This window comes from Acanthaster planci, linkage group LG13 (assembly GCF_054643075.1).
Source record: "Acanthaster planci isolate LZ-2023a linkage group LG13, COTS_SCS, whole genome shotgun sequence".
Lineage (NCBI taxonomy): Eukaryota > Metazoa > Echinodermata > Asteroidea > Valvatida > Acanthasteridae > Acanthaster > Acanthaster planci.
Window position 1 is genome coordinate 1,904,800 of NC_141789.1, and position 14,761 is coordinate 1,919,560.

Genomic DNA, 14,761 nt, shown 5'->3' on the forward strand with positions numbered 1-14,761 from the left:
AAAATGATGATCGAAAAAAATAAAACATTTCGTGGAGTTTTCTGTTGTTCAGTTCCTTTTACAGAGTTTCCACGAGCATCATTACAGGAAGAAAATATTTGTGAGGCGTTTGGGTGGCTGCAAAGAAATAATTCCTTTCTCTCACCTTTGAAATGAATTGGACCATTTTTTAAGTCTTTTTTTTTTAAACGGGCGAAGTGGCCTGTATTGGCTCGGCCATGATATTTTCTTCATATGTATGCAGTTGGCGTCCAGCAAAAGCGCCCTCTTTTGATCGAAGAGGGATTTTTATACAGCTGGAAGAATTAGCCCTATTTTGAAGTATGGAAGACACATCAGCAGGGAGACTTTCGGTTTGGGAAAATATTTTCAGTTTACTCTCAATAGACGGGTGAGGGCCAAAGTAAACTTCCGCAGAAAACAGTGATACATACCTGAATTCCAAAAATCAGGGAAAATACTCACGAGTTTCTGAGGCATTCAAAATGCACATCAAATTAAAGTTCATTTCATGATGTTTCATTTTCTTTTGGAATTATCATGAATTAATTAACCGATGACTTTTCGTAGATATTTTTTCCCACGGAAGATCACCCTTAAAAGAAGTCGTAAAGTCGATGCCTACATTTCTCGAAAAATATACCGTTTTCAGTCACCAATTTTTTCCAAATCTCAATCAGACACAAGGTGGCATTCGTTTTGTTGGTTTACACCTGTCTTTCCTACAAATCTTCAAGTTCATGGGCCACAAAATGCCCTATTTCGTAGAGCATCTGAGTGCATACAAATTGTGATGGCCGGCGCATGCGGTTTTGGGACTATTTACTGACGGCACTACTACCCACTTGAAATAGCGCCCTCCTACTGTGTCTGCCATGCTTTAAATAGGCCATTGGCAGCCGGTAGGTCACACTAGATTTTCTTCTGTCATATTACCTCTGAACATAATCAGTAAATGTGAATTCTTTTGACGATCACGGCCGACTCTCTCGCTCGCTGTTCCTCGAATGTCCATTTTGATGGCAAGACTTACGAATATTTTCCTTAGGCTACTGGATTGACTTATCTTGATTCATAACTACTTGCAGATTCGGAATTAAACACCAATGATACGAAATTTGCTATATGATTTTTAAGCAGTAAAGTGTCGCTTTAAAGAGAATGAGACAGCCTGAGACACCGGTATCGATTCAGCTGTGTCACCAAATCGCCCGCGTCGGCGCGGCTTGTTCTCGTATGCTCTACAAGCAACAGGAGCCAAAATGGACGGCATCACCAGCAACATCTTGTAGGTAAGTTCGACTTCAGACTTTTCTGTTCAGCACTCATCGATTTTCCATGATGATTTGCGTACAGAAAATACTCGGGGTACCAGCGAAAACTAACCAGTATTTGACAAACAGTTTCTCGAACTTGCCCTGTCGTGCACTGTGAACTGCGCTCCCAGCTGTTATTCGATTGCTAGTCACCCAATATTCTTCCCTCATCACCAACAGCTATGGACGTGTGCAGCATTATGGGTTACGCACTTGCTATCCTTACTTGCGCTTATAGGTGCATTCCCCACTTAAGATTAGATTTCTACGCGCGAGCTCTCTATCGTTTATCCCACGGGCAATTTACAAAGTGTCATAATTCGGGAGCGATCATAGAGATATTTTCATAAATCACGACTTTTGGACTTGTGGCTTCCAACTAGTGGTATTTCGTTCACAAAAACCTCCAACTTGTGGGCCGTAGTACGGCGTGTGGGGCTACTCCTTGGGGGTACGGCTAGGTCTACTAGCAATGCGAGGCTACAATTAAATGACTTTAAATTATATCATGGGTAATTAAATCCACAACTGAAAATGACATACCCCGTCGGGACTGTTTTGAAAGCAGTACGTGGCCTAACTGGGGTACATTTTTCTGGGGACACTCCAGGGCGCCCTCATTTTCTGGTTGGGGCCCTCCACGGTCTGGTCACAGTTAAAATCCTAACCAAGCGGACCGATCACCAGATTTTTTTTTTCCTTCTAAGTGGAGGAGGGAGCACCCGGGGGACAGAGGCCTCAAGTGGGACGTGCCCCAATCTTTACGCCACAGTGTAGTAATGCCTGATTAAGCACCGTTGACACAACATGTCAACATGCACGTTATAGTGCGAGATGTGGAACACATTCTGTATTCACTGAAACGTAACACGACAACACCCAATTCACGTGAAAGTTGGCTCTTAAGAACTCTGATGGCGACGACAGGCTGGGACGGACGACGGCCGGACACTGCATGCAAAAGGAGGGGTCAAGGTGGCTGAATGGGACGTGCGCCGCGGTCGCGCGCCTGACACGAGTGACAGCGGAAGTCAGAGTTACGCATTGGGGTATTTATAGGCAAAGTGAATACGCTCATTGAGGCGCAAGGTCACGTAGGTGTCGCGTTGTGCCATGTTGCGTTTACTCTTCTGTTCAGGAGCTCGAAGTCCATGTGTGAATGTTGTTCAGGGTTGCCTCGGTGAACAGGATCAATAACAGTGTGTCCTGCTACGATGGGGTGATGCTTCTTATCGGTCACACAATATTAGTAATGACTGTGCGTCAGCACGTTTGCTGTTTCTTGTTGTACTCAGTGTGGCAGTGAAGTGTACGGACTTTCAACCCAAAAGTGTTGGTTATTGAACCAGTCGTGTAAGACATGATTCTCGGTATGGGAACTTCCAAGCATGATATCTTACTCAATATTCCAATTACAATTCGCCGAGCGAACAACCCCATGTTGCCCAATACAAATGTTGATTGTCCAATTTCATACCTACGTTTTCATTTCTTCAAAACCTGCGCAAGGATATGGACACAAATTTTGTACACCTGCCCCACCGTGCTTACTGTCAAAAGAGCCGCTAGTGTAAGGTTGTGTTATTTTGAATGTGTGGGTGTGTGTGTGTGTGGGGGGGGAGCACACGGGGGCAGAGGGAGTGAGAAGGAGTCCCCGTTTCCCATTATATATTTACGCTACTGTCTAGAAGTGCCCATTTCGTTGTGATTAGAACTTTTGCGCAACGTTGACACAATATGTCACCATGCACTTTACGGGTAACATTCCGGGCTTTCTGAACATTTAAGGGATATTCAATTCACTTGCAAGTTGCTCTCCAGAAAATAATTCCAATGTTAAAATTGATGGCGATGGCAGACTAGGACGGGTGACGGCCCGACACGACTGGCAAAAGGAGGGACGAAGATAGAAGGACGAGACGTGCGACGCCGATCACCTGACACGAGGGACGGCCGAGGCACAATGGGTCGTATGAATAAAAACTTGCAAATACTATGAAACAGTTGGTGACTTGCCCCTGAGCCACGATAAATATTGTTGAACGTCTCAGCTTCTTCCACTTTAACAGCCTTTTCATTTGGGTATGAACAAGAACTTTGCACATCCAATGTGCCTGCACGAAAGAAATTACGAACGTTCACAAGGTTAAAAACAGGCCACAGGGAAAGTCCCAAAACGAGTGACCTGCAAGATAATCAGGCTGTGCATCGTTCTGCGTTGCTCTCCGCACCCAAACACCGCACGTGTGATCTGGAGAAAGGCGAAAGCTGATTGGTTAGCATTTCTTCGTTCATCATACGTTGCCTTATATAGTCACAAAACTGGCCCCAAGATATCATATGCCCCTCCTTTTTGCACGCAAGTGGTTTCCACAAGTTTTTCAGAATGCCCTTTGACGTCAGGAAAGGTGAAATATCACCATAGAAACACGACACGACAAAGCACATTAGCTATACAAACGTCAATGCCTGATAAACCTCATTTGCATGGGCACGTGATCGCAATGACGTCACCAAAATGCTTCTAACAGCGCAACAGATATACATATATTCACAACAATTACCACAAACTGTCGCAAGTCACAGTCAATAGACACACTTGGTTCGGTAGACAATAAGCCAAGTCGACACAGGTCAAAGTCTACAGATTGTCTGCGACCGGCTTCAGACGTGTCATATCGTTGTCTGTGCCCACGCAACAGTGAGCTACCAGCGACCAGCGGCAGTGGGTGCGGCTGGGCACTCGCTCCATTTCTACCACCTTTGGCTGAGCAGACGGTTGGGTTGGTGTACGACTGATCAACATTAAGGTAAGCCCGTGTTGAAATAACATGACCGACCCCTAAGCAGACAATCAATGGTTGCCGTTTAAGACTGATGATTACAAGGATTCCTTTCTAGCAATCATGGGATCACTAAAACGATGTCAACACGCAAGATTAAACACACTACCAACTCCACACATCGATGAGATTTGGGGTTGAATCATGGTCGTGGCTCTCATCAAGTTCTTTTGACCATTTTCAGTGTAGCAGTCAGACCTGCTACAGGCGGCGGAGGGGAAGTTCGATTCACCAATTATTAAAGTATCCAGCTTACCGACTTTAGCAGGATTCGAACTAAACAAACCTGTCTCGGTTTGCTCTTTAGGCCTATTGGTTGATGTTTTACTGAGATGATTTCGGCCTATAGCATGAAGATAGAACCCAATCAAAGCGAAAAGGATGAACCCCTTCAAAATCTAGAATTGAAAAAAAAATATTTGAGTAATCAGACAATATCGACCCTATTATTCACCCCACTATCCAAGTTTTTCAGTCTCGCCTTAATAATGTTGTCAAGGCGGCGCAGTATGCTCTGCATGTATAGTCCACTCACAATCACATACAATGAAATTGTACTTCATGGGTTGAAGGCTATATTTAATCATGACAATTGGAGCATTGGAACTATTAAAAACCTTTCTTACTATTTCGATAGACTTGGTGCCAAGTTGGTAATTGTTGGTTTGGTAAGAATTATTTTCCAAGCTCAATAACGTTGTGATCTACAAGTGCATTACTTGATGCGATGTGCACATTACATCTACTCGTTATAAATGTATTTCTGTCTTTGCACGAGGATTATGGAAATAGTCCGGGGGAACAGTCTGACTGGTTTAGATTTTTTCGACTCTGTCCATCCAACAGCGCATTAAGCCAATTACAAGATGAAGTGATGATTCTGAAGATAAGAAATGTTCAGTTTTAGAGGCAGGAGGAAAACCCCGGATAAGTATTCGAGGCAAAACCAACAGAATCAAGCAAGGACTGAAAACCAAATCCTCATGCTGACCTAGGTGGGACTCGAAACCATTCATTATAAAATGCATAAAACCATATGCTTTCATATATTGAGTAATTTTATTGAAAACCAACATGCGGCATACGGAAGTGTGAGAATATTTCTGTGAGCACAAAGTGAGCGCAGCTTTAAATGAGCAACCAACTAACTTACTACCGTTTTTAAAACAGACACTTATTAATCAGCTAAAAATTGAGTTCACAACCTTACTTAAAGATTTACATTTAACAACTTCCGGCATAAAACAGTCAGTTTTAACTGAGAACGAATAATTTTGTTATGTAGACAAAGTTTCTTTCATTGCGTTGATTTTGAATTCCCTTGTTTGTAACCTTATTCAACAGAACGTCAGCACTCTGCTTCTCACTTTGCTTTAATCTCTGCCCCGAAGAAGAATTCTGTCACTCATATCACATCGTCTGTCACGTGATTTGGGTTTAGTGCGTCTTTAGATCCAACAAACACAAATCATGGCTGTCTTGAAGATTTTTTCCAGTGAAATCTGGGGAAAATAAACGACAAATTAGTCAATCAGTTTTTAAAACCACTTTTGCCAATAAGTAACATTTCCGACAGTCCCAACTTCCAGATAATGAAGTTTCGTATACGAAGCCGGATAGGTTCGATAGACTGTCATCAGTTTCTTACGAGGCCCATATAGACTTAAAGTTAAGCATTATAAAGTACAATTTGAGGAAACTTTCTGAAACAAAAAAATGTAACTCACATTTCCGTATGTTCCTTCTTCCAAACTTGACGTTGATCTCCAGTAATTCACTGCTGCGTACACCTCAACCATTATTCTTTCCAAATTTATCCATTCCCAAGTGCAGAATTCAGTTTTTCTTCGAAATCTGACGATTGAAGCACAAAAACCTCAACCGGTTTTTGAAAAACTCCATTTGAAAGTACACGCAACGAAATACGGTCGTTTCACAATAGTGCGCCACCAAGAGTTTGTAACGTGTTGGCCAATCACAATGCGCGAAATTTGTCGACCCAATGCGCGTTTGGAAAGGTCGAGAAATTCCGCGCGTTATGATTGGCCAACGCGTTGCAAACTCTTGGTGGCGCACTGTTGTGAATCGCCCGTATTCGCGACGCTCGTTATTTACCCTCCTGAAAATACGCATACGGGGACGCGTTTTGGACGCGATGTCCTATCCAGTCTATATAATGGAGATCAATGGTCAAGTGCAGTCCTGTTTGTGTATTAACGTATGCGCGGCATGTACATGTTCCTGTATACATGACTGTGCTGAGCCGGACGCAACGACGTCTACGTCAGGGTACCATACCAGTTATTACCTACATGTAAATAGCAGTGGAAATGATAAACACGAAATATCTCTAATTGAACGATTCCACGTCATCAAAATCTTTCTATTTTGACTCAAGAAATAGTGGTAGATTAATAAAAATAAAGAATACAAAGGAATCATTCACACTAATTAAAAAAATGAATATGGAACAAAAATATTGCCTGAAGTGTGAATCACCTTTAAGCAGATTTGACATCGGGAAAGATTTGCGGGAAAATGTCGCTGGAACTGTAACGTGTTCAACTGTTGCCAATTGGCAGCGTGAATATTTCATCTGACGTCAGAAATTCGCGTTTGTGTTCACTTTCGCGACAAATATGAATCGGTCTTTTTGAGGAGACTTTGACGATGACAACCACCTTGTTTCTGCAGGAGCACAGAGGTCCTCTGAGTAAGGAGGAAAATTAATGTAACAAAGTTATGTCAGGTTTCTGATTACTTCATTCGGTCTGCTGAGAAAGCTGCCTTTTGAAAGAAAAATTCTTTTAGAGGCTTTCTGCGCCGGCCCCAAACGGAAGTGTGAAACGTGCCTCAGGAAGTATATTTTTCGAAGTTAGTTTTCATAAATTAAATTTTTTGAACTTCATTTTCATACAAGATAAATCTTTTGTGAAGTTCGTTTGTACAAGAGATATATTCTCCAGTTCGTTCTTATGAGATCAATGTTTAGAATCACTGTTTTTGTTTTTAGAAGATAACCGTTTTTATGAGTTGTTGTCCAGTTTGTTTTATGAGATAAATATTTCTCCAAGTTAAGTTTCAAGAGATATATTTTCAAATTGGATTCTATGTGTCATAAAAAGAACTTCACAAATTTATCTCATAAAACGAACTTGACAAAGATATCTCGTAAAAACGATTTGTTTGAAAAAAAGGAAAAAGGTTTCTAAACATAGATATCGTAAGAACGAACTAGCGAATAGTTTTCTCGAACACACAAACTTTAGGAAAATATCTCTCAAAAACCAAGTTGGAAAGAATCTTGTTTTGCTTTATGTCACAAACTGTCAAAATTCCTTCCACTTGATTGCCACAGAACACATACAGATAGGGGCTACCTGACTGATTTTGACGGAGCGGACAACTTTATCAAGACTGTTTATATGGGGAGGCGTCAAACTTACTTTTGAAAAAAATATACTTACCTGTTGAGACGTATTCTTGAAGGCACTGTTTTCCGTAGACAACACTAGATGGTTTTCAACCAATTGGTTCAGTCAAGACCCAATTGGTTAAGTAAAGACCGGGAAGAGTTCCATATACAGACCCCAGTCCTACCACCAATTAGCTGTCATTAAGCAAAACCATATCCAGAAAGAGGTGGGAAAATACCAAGTCGTTTACTTAGAACACACTTCGAATTTTTCAGACCCGTCTCATAGGGCTTGTGCACAGGGTGTCAAGCGGCGTCTGTATATGGAACTCTTTCCATCATAACTACACATATAACACTCCAAACGCTTGACTTTTGGGAGTCAACACTTTTGACCCTCGAAATTCCTTCCATCATGGCAATAACACAACGGCACATTTTGAGGGTAGCCCCTAGGGCCTCATTGTGGCTACTGTAAAAGGAACCCCTCTATAAAGCCACGCCCGCCAGTTGAAATGGAAATCAAACAAAACAAGAACTCGAAAATGACTAGGCCTAACCCAAGCAACATGACTAATTTCAATTTCGGAAGAAATATAACTACATGTATAATACAAACTTCTTTTCAAATTGTTAGCCACCAAAACAGTATGTCTTAAGGGCCATTGCAAATAAATTTGAAAGGGTCAACAACCACTGTTTAATTAAAATGAAGACTGAATCAGCCTAGCTTCGGGCGCTCCACAAGACAATAAAACATATAAAATTTTTCAGATACAAATGGAACAAACTTACGAAGAGAAGGCGAGTCGACGGACAGTGGACAAAGTTACAGAAGTTGCACAGACTGTCTCGCAAAAGCACTATCAAATAAATGATACCCACCGCCCGTCTAGATCTTTCTCGATGTGTCCTTGGCCAAGCAGTTGGAAAAATGCCCCCCGGATAAGAGCATGGCCTAAGGTCTTATTCTAGTGGTTACATAACATTGGTGTGCCGCTCACGGTATTTCAATAGGCCCGTATAATCAAGCTAAAGCTAACTAACTAAAGCTAACTAAGGGCTCCGTTGCACGTGAGCTAGAACCGTAGGGGCCTTTCAGGTCCTTGTTACATTACTACAAAGCAGGAATATTTAAACCATGGCATTCATGTCTCTGACTCAAACAGTTCAATTGTAAAGAAAAAACACTGCACTATTAAGTGTGTTCATCGCTGTAGCTACGTATCACATTAAATTTGGATAAAAATGTCGGAAAGAAAATGCATTCCTTTCAGCCCCCGTTATTTCCATCTACAATTTAGGTTGAATAATACAGGAGAATAAACAACAGACTTTGTTGTTTAGAAAATGTCGGGGCTTAGAGTCTGTACTAAACACCTTATGTGGTGGGGCTCACGATACTGAAACCTGCTTTTTGAGAAATCAGTCAACCTTATAATACGCGAACATGCTCATTAACACATCTGACATTTTGCCGGCTCTATGGCAACGATAGGGATCCGTTATCGAGCGAGGCTGTTCTTTAAACAAGATATCAGAAATGTTGGTTATATTAGCCCACGTATCATAGTTGTTACAAAATTTATATTTTTCTTCTATAATATTAAAGAGGATGTACCGCACCTTTCATCTGGTGCAAGTTAGCATGAAGTTTACTTGAAAGCATTTGTCCCGCCACTTTCTACTCTCCTAAAAGTATGGAAACTATTTGGAAACGACTGTCCAAGTCGGCCTTTCTGAAATTTGGCCAGTAAAATTCAGCTCGTAGCCATTGCACCTGATGGGGCGGGGGAGTCAGGTTGGCAACGGTAGTTCTTTTCTCGCTTTCCACCTTTGTTGTCCCAGGTTCGATTCCTAGCCTGGTCCACCCGTGGATTGGATTTTAAGTCCCTACCTGACTCCGTGGGATTTACCCAGAATATTCCTCTGGGGTTTTCCTCCCACCTCTAAAACTGTAACTGCTTCTTACTGTCGCCCCTTTACTGATGTAGGTGAATACAAGGCGCCCTTGTAAGCCATCGGCTCAACCGTGTTTAAATGTATTCATTGTTCCACGCTTAATGTCTTCATTGTACAGCCCATTTACATATCTATATGAAATTTGCGCTTTATAAATGAATAGATTATTATGCCCCTGTTCGGAGCGGGGTCAAAATATATTATTGGTATTACCTGCTCGAGAAAGTGGTTAAGCCAGCCTTTGTCTTGAATGTAAACTTCAAGGCTACAAATTTGGGCAGCTATTGTAATAGCCTTTGAAAATGGATCTTTTCCAACAGGAAAGAACCTTAAAAAACAAAAAATACCCTCTGGGATTTAAACCAAGAACAATATCAAACCTTTTCTTTACCAGCCTCGCTGCGCAAGCCAGTTCGACCGAATTTCTTTTCCCTTCAGTTCAATTTAAAAATGATCCTGTTACAAGCAGATTAAATGGCTGTACTACTCGGCATACATTATTCGATTCATTTTATTCTATGCTCCAAATCTCAGTTTTTCATTCGTCGTCCATTTTTCTGTCCAGATTTTGCATGTAGACTGTCCCAATTCGATTTAAATTTTTTTTGTCAACTTGAAAATTTTCGTTCGTTTGCTGCGCACGAGGGCGAGCAAAATCAATAGGGTTCCGTTCTGTGTGAGCTATTTTCAAATGTTGCGATACATTAGGGTACCATTCACCATTCCCGGGCGACGACGTACGTGGCGGAACAAACCTAACCCAGTCTGAAGCTAGCCCACAATTCCCCTTCTTCAGCTTTTTATTTAGCGTGTAGTGCAAATGGTGCATGGTACCCAGAAGTACATATATCTACTGAATTGGATACAGTCAGAAAGGAGCCCTGTTAATTTCTTTTGACCCCTTGCGCTCAGGAAGAACGCAAAGACTGCTTTTTTCCCTTTAGTCCAGTTTAACACCCTTTTAGACCAGAAAGTAATAGCTATAATAATCTTGGAGGGTTTTCAGAAGATGGAAGTTAAAATGGTGTAGTAGCTAAGAGAAAATGACGTTGAAAATCGTGCCCCTGTACATTTTCAATGGGCCGCTCAAGCTTCATGCCTCCACATGCCATTTATGCGCATGCGCACATAAATTAATTAGAATTATTAGTGGAAGGGGTCTATGGGAGGGTAATTCGTGGTGCGTGCGCGTGTATATGACGAAGTCACTTACAATGCCTACTATGTTCATCTTTACTTCCAAAACTTTCGCCACACTCATATCAACCTGTACCAACGCTTATTAAACCACACAGGTTTGCTGCAGCGACTACACAGCTGTGTTTGTCTACCTGTGGTACACCATGAAGCTTCTGGAAGTTGCCATCCTTCTAACCTCCATTGGTAAATGTTGTTTTCATTAATTGATTAGTCATCTCACTGCAGAAAGGAAAGACAAACAAAAAAGATCAAATTCGACACACAGCATTGCATGCAGTTGATGTCATTCTTAGTAGAAATCGTCAAAGCGGTGCCCTAAATAGGTTTCAGAAGCTGATAATTACTAGTACATGTCAATTGCAGGATTTAGGAAATAGTGTAGATGACAATATGACAGTCTTTCCAATGCAGGAGGCATCATGGGATTGCAGTGTTACACCTGCACCAATGGAGCTGGTGTAAGTACTGACACCAGTGCCTGCGCTGACCCATTCAATACCAGCACCACTGATCCTTACGTTCTGAAAACCACTTGCACAACTGGGTTCGATACCTGTGCCGTAAGTACCAAATCTCAACTATAGTATAAAATAACCCATGTAAACACTGTAAGCTTGTGGGCTAAAAAATTACAATATACCTTGTGAGCTTCTTTGAGAGAAATTAGATGTATTTTTCACACATTTTGTCTTCAATCGTTTCAGCTACAAAGCCACTCTAGAATTTTAAAAACATTGTCGCCAGTTTTCTTTGTACTGAAAAAAGTACTAGAAACCACTCCAGAAATAAAAACAACTCGCCTTTTGTGTACACCTGAAGCGTTACCACATGCAACAACAGGCCATGCTATCGCCCCCACACAAGCAGTTTGATCGTTGCAAGTGTTTGTGTATTTGTCAACGCATGTATCTGCCTATGTTTTGTTTCGTGCACGCAGAAAGCAACTCTATCCAGTGGCGGATCGAATCTAGTGGCGAGAACGTGTTACTCCAGTCTCACCTGCCCAGCTCAAAATGGATGCGCCTCGGGCGACTATGGCGGCCAATCCGCCACAGTCTGCTGCTGCAGCGGCAGTCTGTGCAACGGAGTTGGGTCATTGGCCGCAAACGTCATCGCTACTGTCGCCATCATCTTCATGGCAATGTTTCTCGCTCGCTAGGAGCTAGACGAGTAAGAACGAGACGCCAGACACTTAGTTTAGCTTGGCACTGAATTCTACCTCCACATTTTTGAAGTTATTTCTAAATAACGAACGCGCATCGATAACCTGGGAAATTTATCCTACAGAAAATTTGGAAAAAGAAAAAAGTAAAACCATTCAGAAAAAACAGTGCGAGCCTCACTTTGACATCCAACGTTCCTGCCCCCCGGTTGAGCATCCTAGCTTCGTTTGTGGTATATACATTATATACCAGAAAGAGCCCACGCTGAATTGTCTGTAAATTGTGGTAGCTCGGTTTGAAAAAAAATCGACGCCTATACCAACTCCATAATAATGGCAATCCAGAAAAGAAATCCAATGATGTGAAATATTTGAGTTCCAGCCAATTTGAAATTTATCCATTGAAAAGCCACTCTTCAGAATGGATACTTGATTGAAACTTCAGTTTAACAGTTGTGCAAACCAGTAGCAAAATGGTCCTGCGAATTGTAATTTCATTTGTGGAGTACAAATATGTCAAAGCCAAGTTCTGTTGTTGAAGTACACAGACTAGCACGGTTAAGGTACACAGATTGAGGTAGGGCCTACAAGGTTTTTATCTATTGATCGGTCATACTTTCTAAAGATTGAGTATTAAATACTATGACGTCTTGAATACATAAAAACGATCTGATATTCATGATGTAATACATTCATACAGCAACCGATAGGTGGCACAGCCGCCTATATTTTGACTTAAAGCAAAGAAAAATGAACTACTAAAACAATACGGGAATTTGGTCAAATAAAAAGCCTCTTTGTGATGAGTGGATCTCAAGCTTAACAAAGTTGCAATTTGAACAATTTTAGTCAATTAATCAGTCAAATTTGAAGTGCACAGTAGCTTTGGCCATTTTGATCTCAATTCATTTCCTAATTTAGTCATCCTTGATTTCAGGCGTGTGAATCTGAAAGTGAGGTGGGGCATCCTTGCAGTGACGAGAAATGAAATAATGCTTTGAAATAATATCATTGATGAGTGCCTTTTACATGAGCCGTGGTATTGTGTAAAAACAAGGAATGAGAATCATATGACCACCTTTTTACGAAGAGTTTTTTGTCAGAAAATATTTTCTGTAAACCACAAATAGGGCCTACTGTTTTAATATCACGCTGGATATTACAAAGGGAAGTTTAAGTGAATAAATGGAGGCCATCTAGTTGTGTGAGCTATTACATGTGAATAAAATGATGATCGAAAAAATAAAACATTTCGTTGAGTTTTCTGTAGTTCAGTTCTTTTTACAGAGTTTCCACGAGCATCATTACAGGAAGAAAATATTTGTGAGGCGTTTGGGTTTCTGCGAAGAAATAATTCCTTTCCCTCACCTTTGAAATGAATTGGACCATTTTTACAGCCTGATTTTTTTTTCACAACGGGCAAACTGGCCTGTATTGGTTCGGCCATGATATTTTCTGCAAATGCATGCAGTTGGCGTCCAGCAAAAGCGCCCTCTTTTGATGGAAGAGGGATTTTTCTACAACAAGTCCCATTTGGGGTCTAGCGGACACATCAGCGGGGAGACTTTCGGTTTGGGTAAATTCTTTTCATTTTACCTTCAATGGAGGGGTGCAGGCCAGTAAATAAACTTCTTGATATACGCCGATATTAAGTTCTGTCACAAATTAGCTTGCGATCTAATAAGCACAATTTGCACAATAAGCAAGAAAAGCCATAACGGATGAAACCACCAGTAATCTGTTGTATATGCAAATTCGACCTTTCTGTCGACCACTGATCGATTGCAATATGCCCGGCCGACTACGGATTCAGATTGTTCCTGATACCAGCCAAAAAAACCTGCAGTTGACAAACAATTCTTGAACTTGCACTTTCATGCACTGTGAACTGCGCCCCCTGTTGTTATTAGATTGCTAGTCACCCAACACGCTTCCCTCATTACCAACAGCCGGCATGAAGAGCTCATTCGTATTTATCCCGTGGGTTGTCTAGGGGTCACCGTAGTTTATTTGGCACGTCGCCCAGCCCTTTGAAATGTATGACAAATACCCGCGAAGACGGTATGTTGGGCGAGTGTACTAACAGTTAATTAAAATTCTAACCAAGCGGACTGAAGTGGGGGGAGGGGCATACGAGGGGCAGAGGCCCCAAGTGGGGGGTTGGGGCGTGCCCCCATCCTCTCCTGGTTACGTCACTGTCTAGTTGCGCTCGATAATGCAGCGTTGACACAATATTTTAACATGCATGTGACAGTACAGGTTGTGGGACGTATTCTGGCGAGGCTTTCGGAGTGTGCGATGTCCGGAAAAATTCACCGAAAAGTGACACGATGTGACAGGTGCTGAAATCACGTGACAGTGGGGGCGATACGGATGTAGGCCTACATCTGCAAAATGTATCACACTTCTGCATAACCTTAAATCAAAATAGCGCATTTATGCCTTTTTCAAAAATTGTTCCCTGTTTGAGTGCCACTGAACACATATTGGCTGTTGGGAGGTGGAACAATTCTTCACAGTCTTTCTTAATATATTCTCATCGGAATGAGTTTGACGGAGGGATGATTCAATAGCCCATCCCCTGATCAAATAGTTGGCGGGGGATACATATTCCACCCCCAGGGATTTACGCCCATGCGAAAATCTGTTGTAAACTATATACTGCCAGTGAAGTATACCGATATCCAACCCACTGTAAGTGTGAGTTGCTCGAGCCAGTTGTCTAAGGCACGATACCCTCATGAGAACATGCAAGCATGATTTGCTCATGTGCCCTGTCACAAATAGTTGGTGAGTCTGCTGATCTGCCCTCGACACACGAAAATATTGTTGATCTTCCCAGTCTGTTCCGCTTCGACAGCCT

At 41.8% G+C, this 14,761-nt stretch overlaps 1 protein-coding gene and 1 long non-coding RNA gene across 2 annotated transcripts; one reads left to right on the forward strand and one right to left on the reverse strand.

The window, feature by feature from the left end:
- The first annotated feature begins 3,983 nt into the window (after nt 1-3,983).
- On the forward strand, nt 3,984-13,148 carry LOC147796912 (uncharacterized). Its single transcript, XM_087144953.1, has 4 exons — nt 3,984-4,126; nt 10,832-10,919; nt 11,148-11,296; nt 11,674-13,148. The coding sequence occupies exons 2-4, from the start codon at nt 10,880-10,882 to the stop codon at nt 11,893-11,895; spliced, it is 411 nt and encodes a 136-aa protein (XP_087001079.1). The 5' UTR covers nt 3,984-4,126; nt 10,832-10,879; the 3' UTR covers nt 11,896-13,148.
- LOC147796913 (uncharacterized) lies at nt 4,139-10,825 on the reverse strand. The gene is made up of 3 exons (XR_015427496.1): nt 6,659-10,825; nt 5,887-6,013; nt 4,139-5,661 (listed from the first exon to the last, which is right to left on the reverse strand). It is a non-coding gene; the product is annotated as an uncharacterized LOC147796913 (long non-coding RNA).
- Nucleotides 13,149-14,761: the final 1,613 nt, after the last annotated feature.

Excerpts from the sequence above, each read along its gene's own strand:
- LOC147796912 (XM_087144953.1), top strand. The coding sequence starts at position 10,880 with ATGAAGCTTCTGGAAGTTGCCATCCTTCTAACCTCCATTG. Across the intron at positions 10,920-11,147 it reads CATCCTTCTAACCTCCATTG|GAGGCATCATGGGATTGCAG; the intron begins GTAAATGTTGTT and ends TTTCCAATGCAG. Across the intron at positions 11,297-11,673 it reads CTGGGTTCGATACCTGTGCC|AAAGCAACTCTATCCAGTGG; the intron begins GTAAGTACCAAA and ends TCGTGCACGCAG.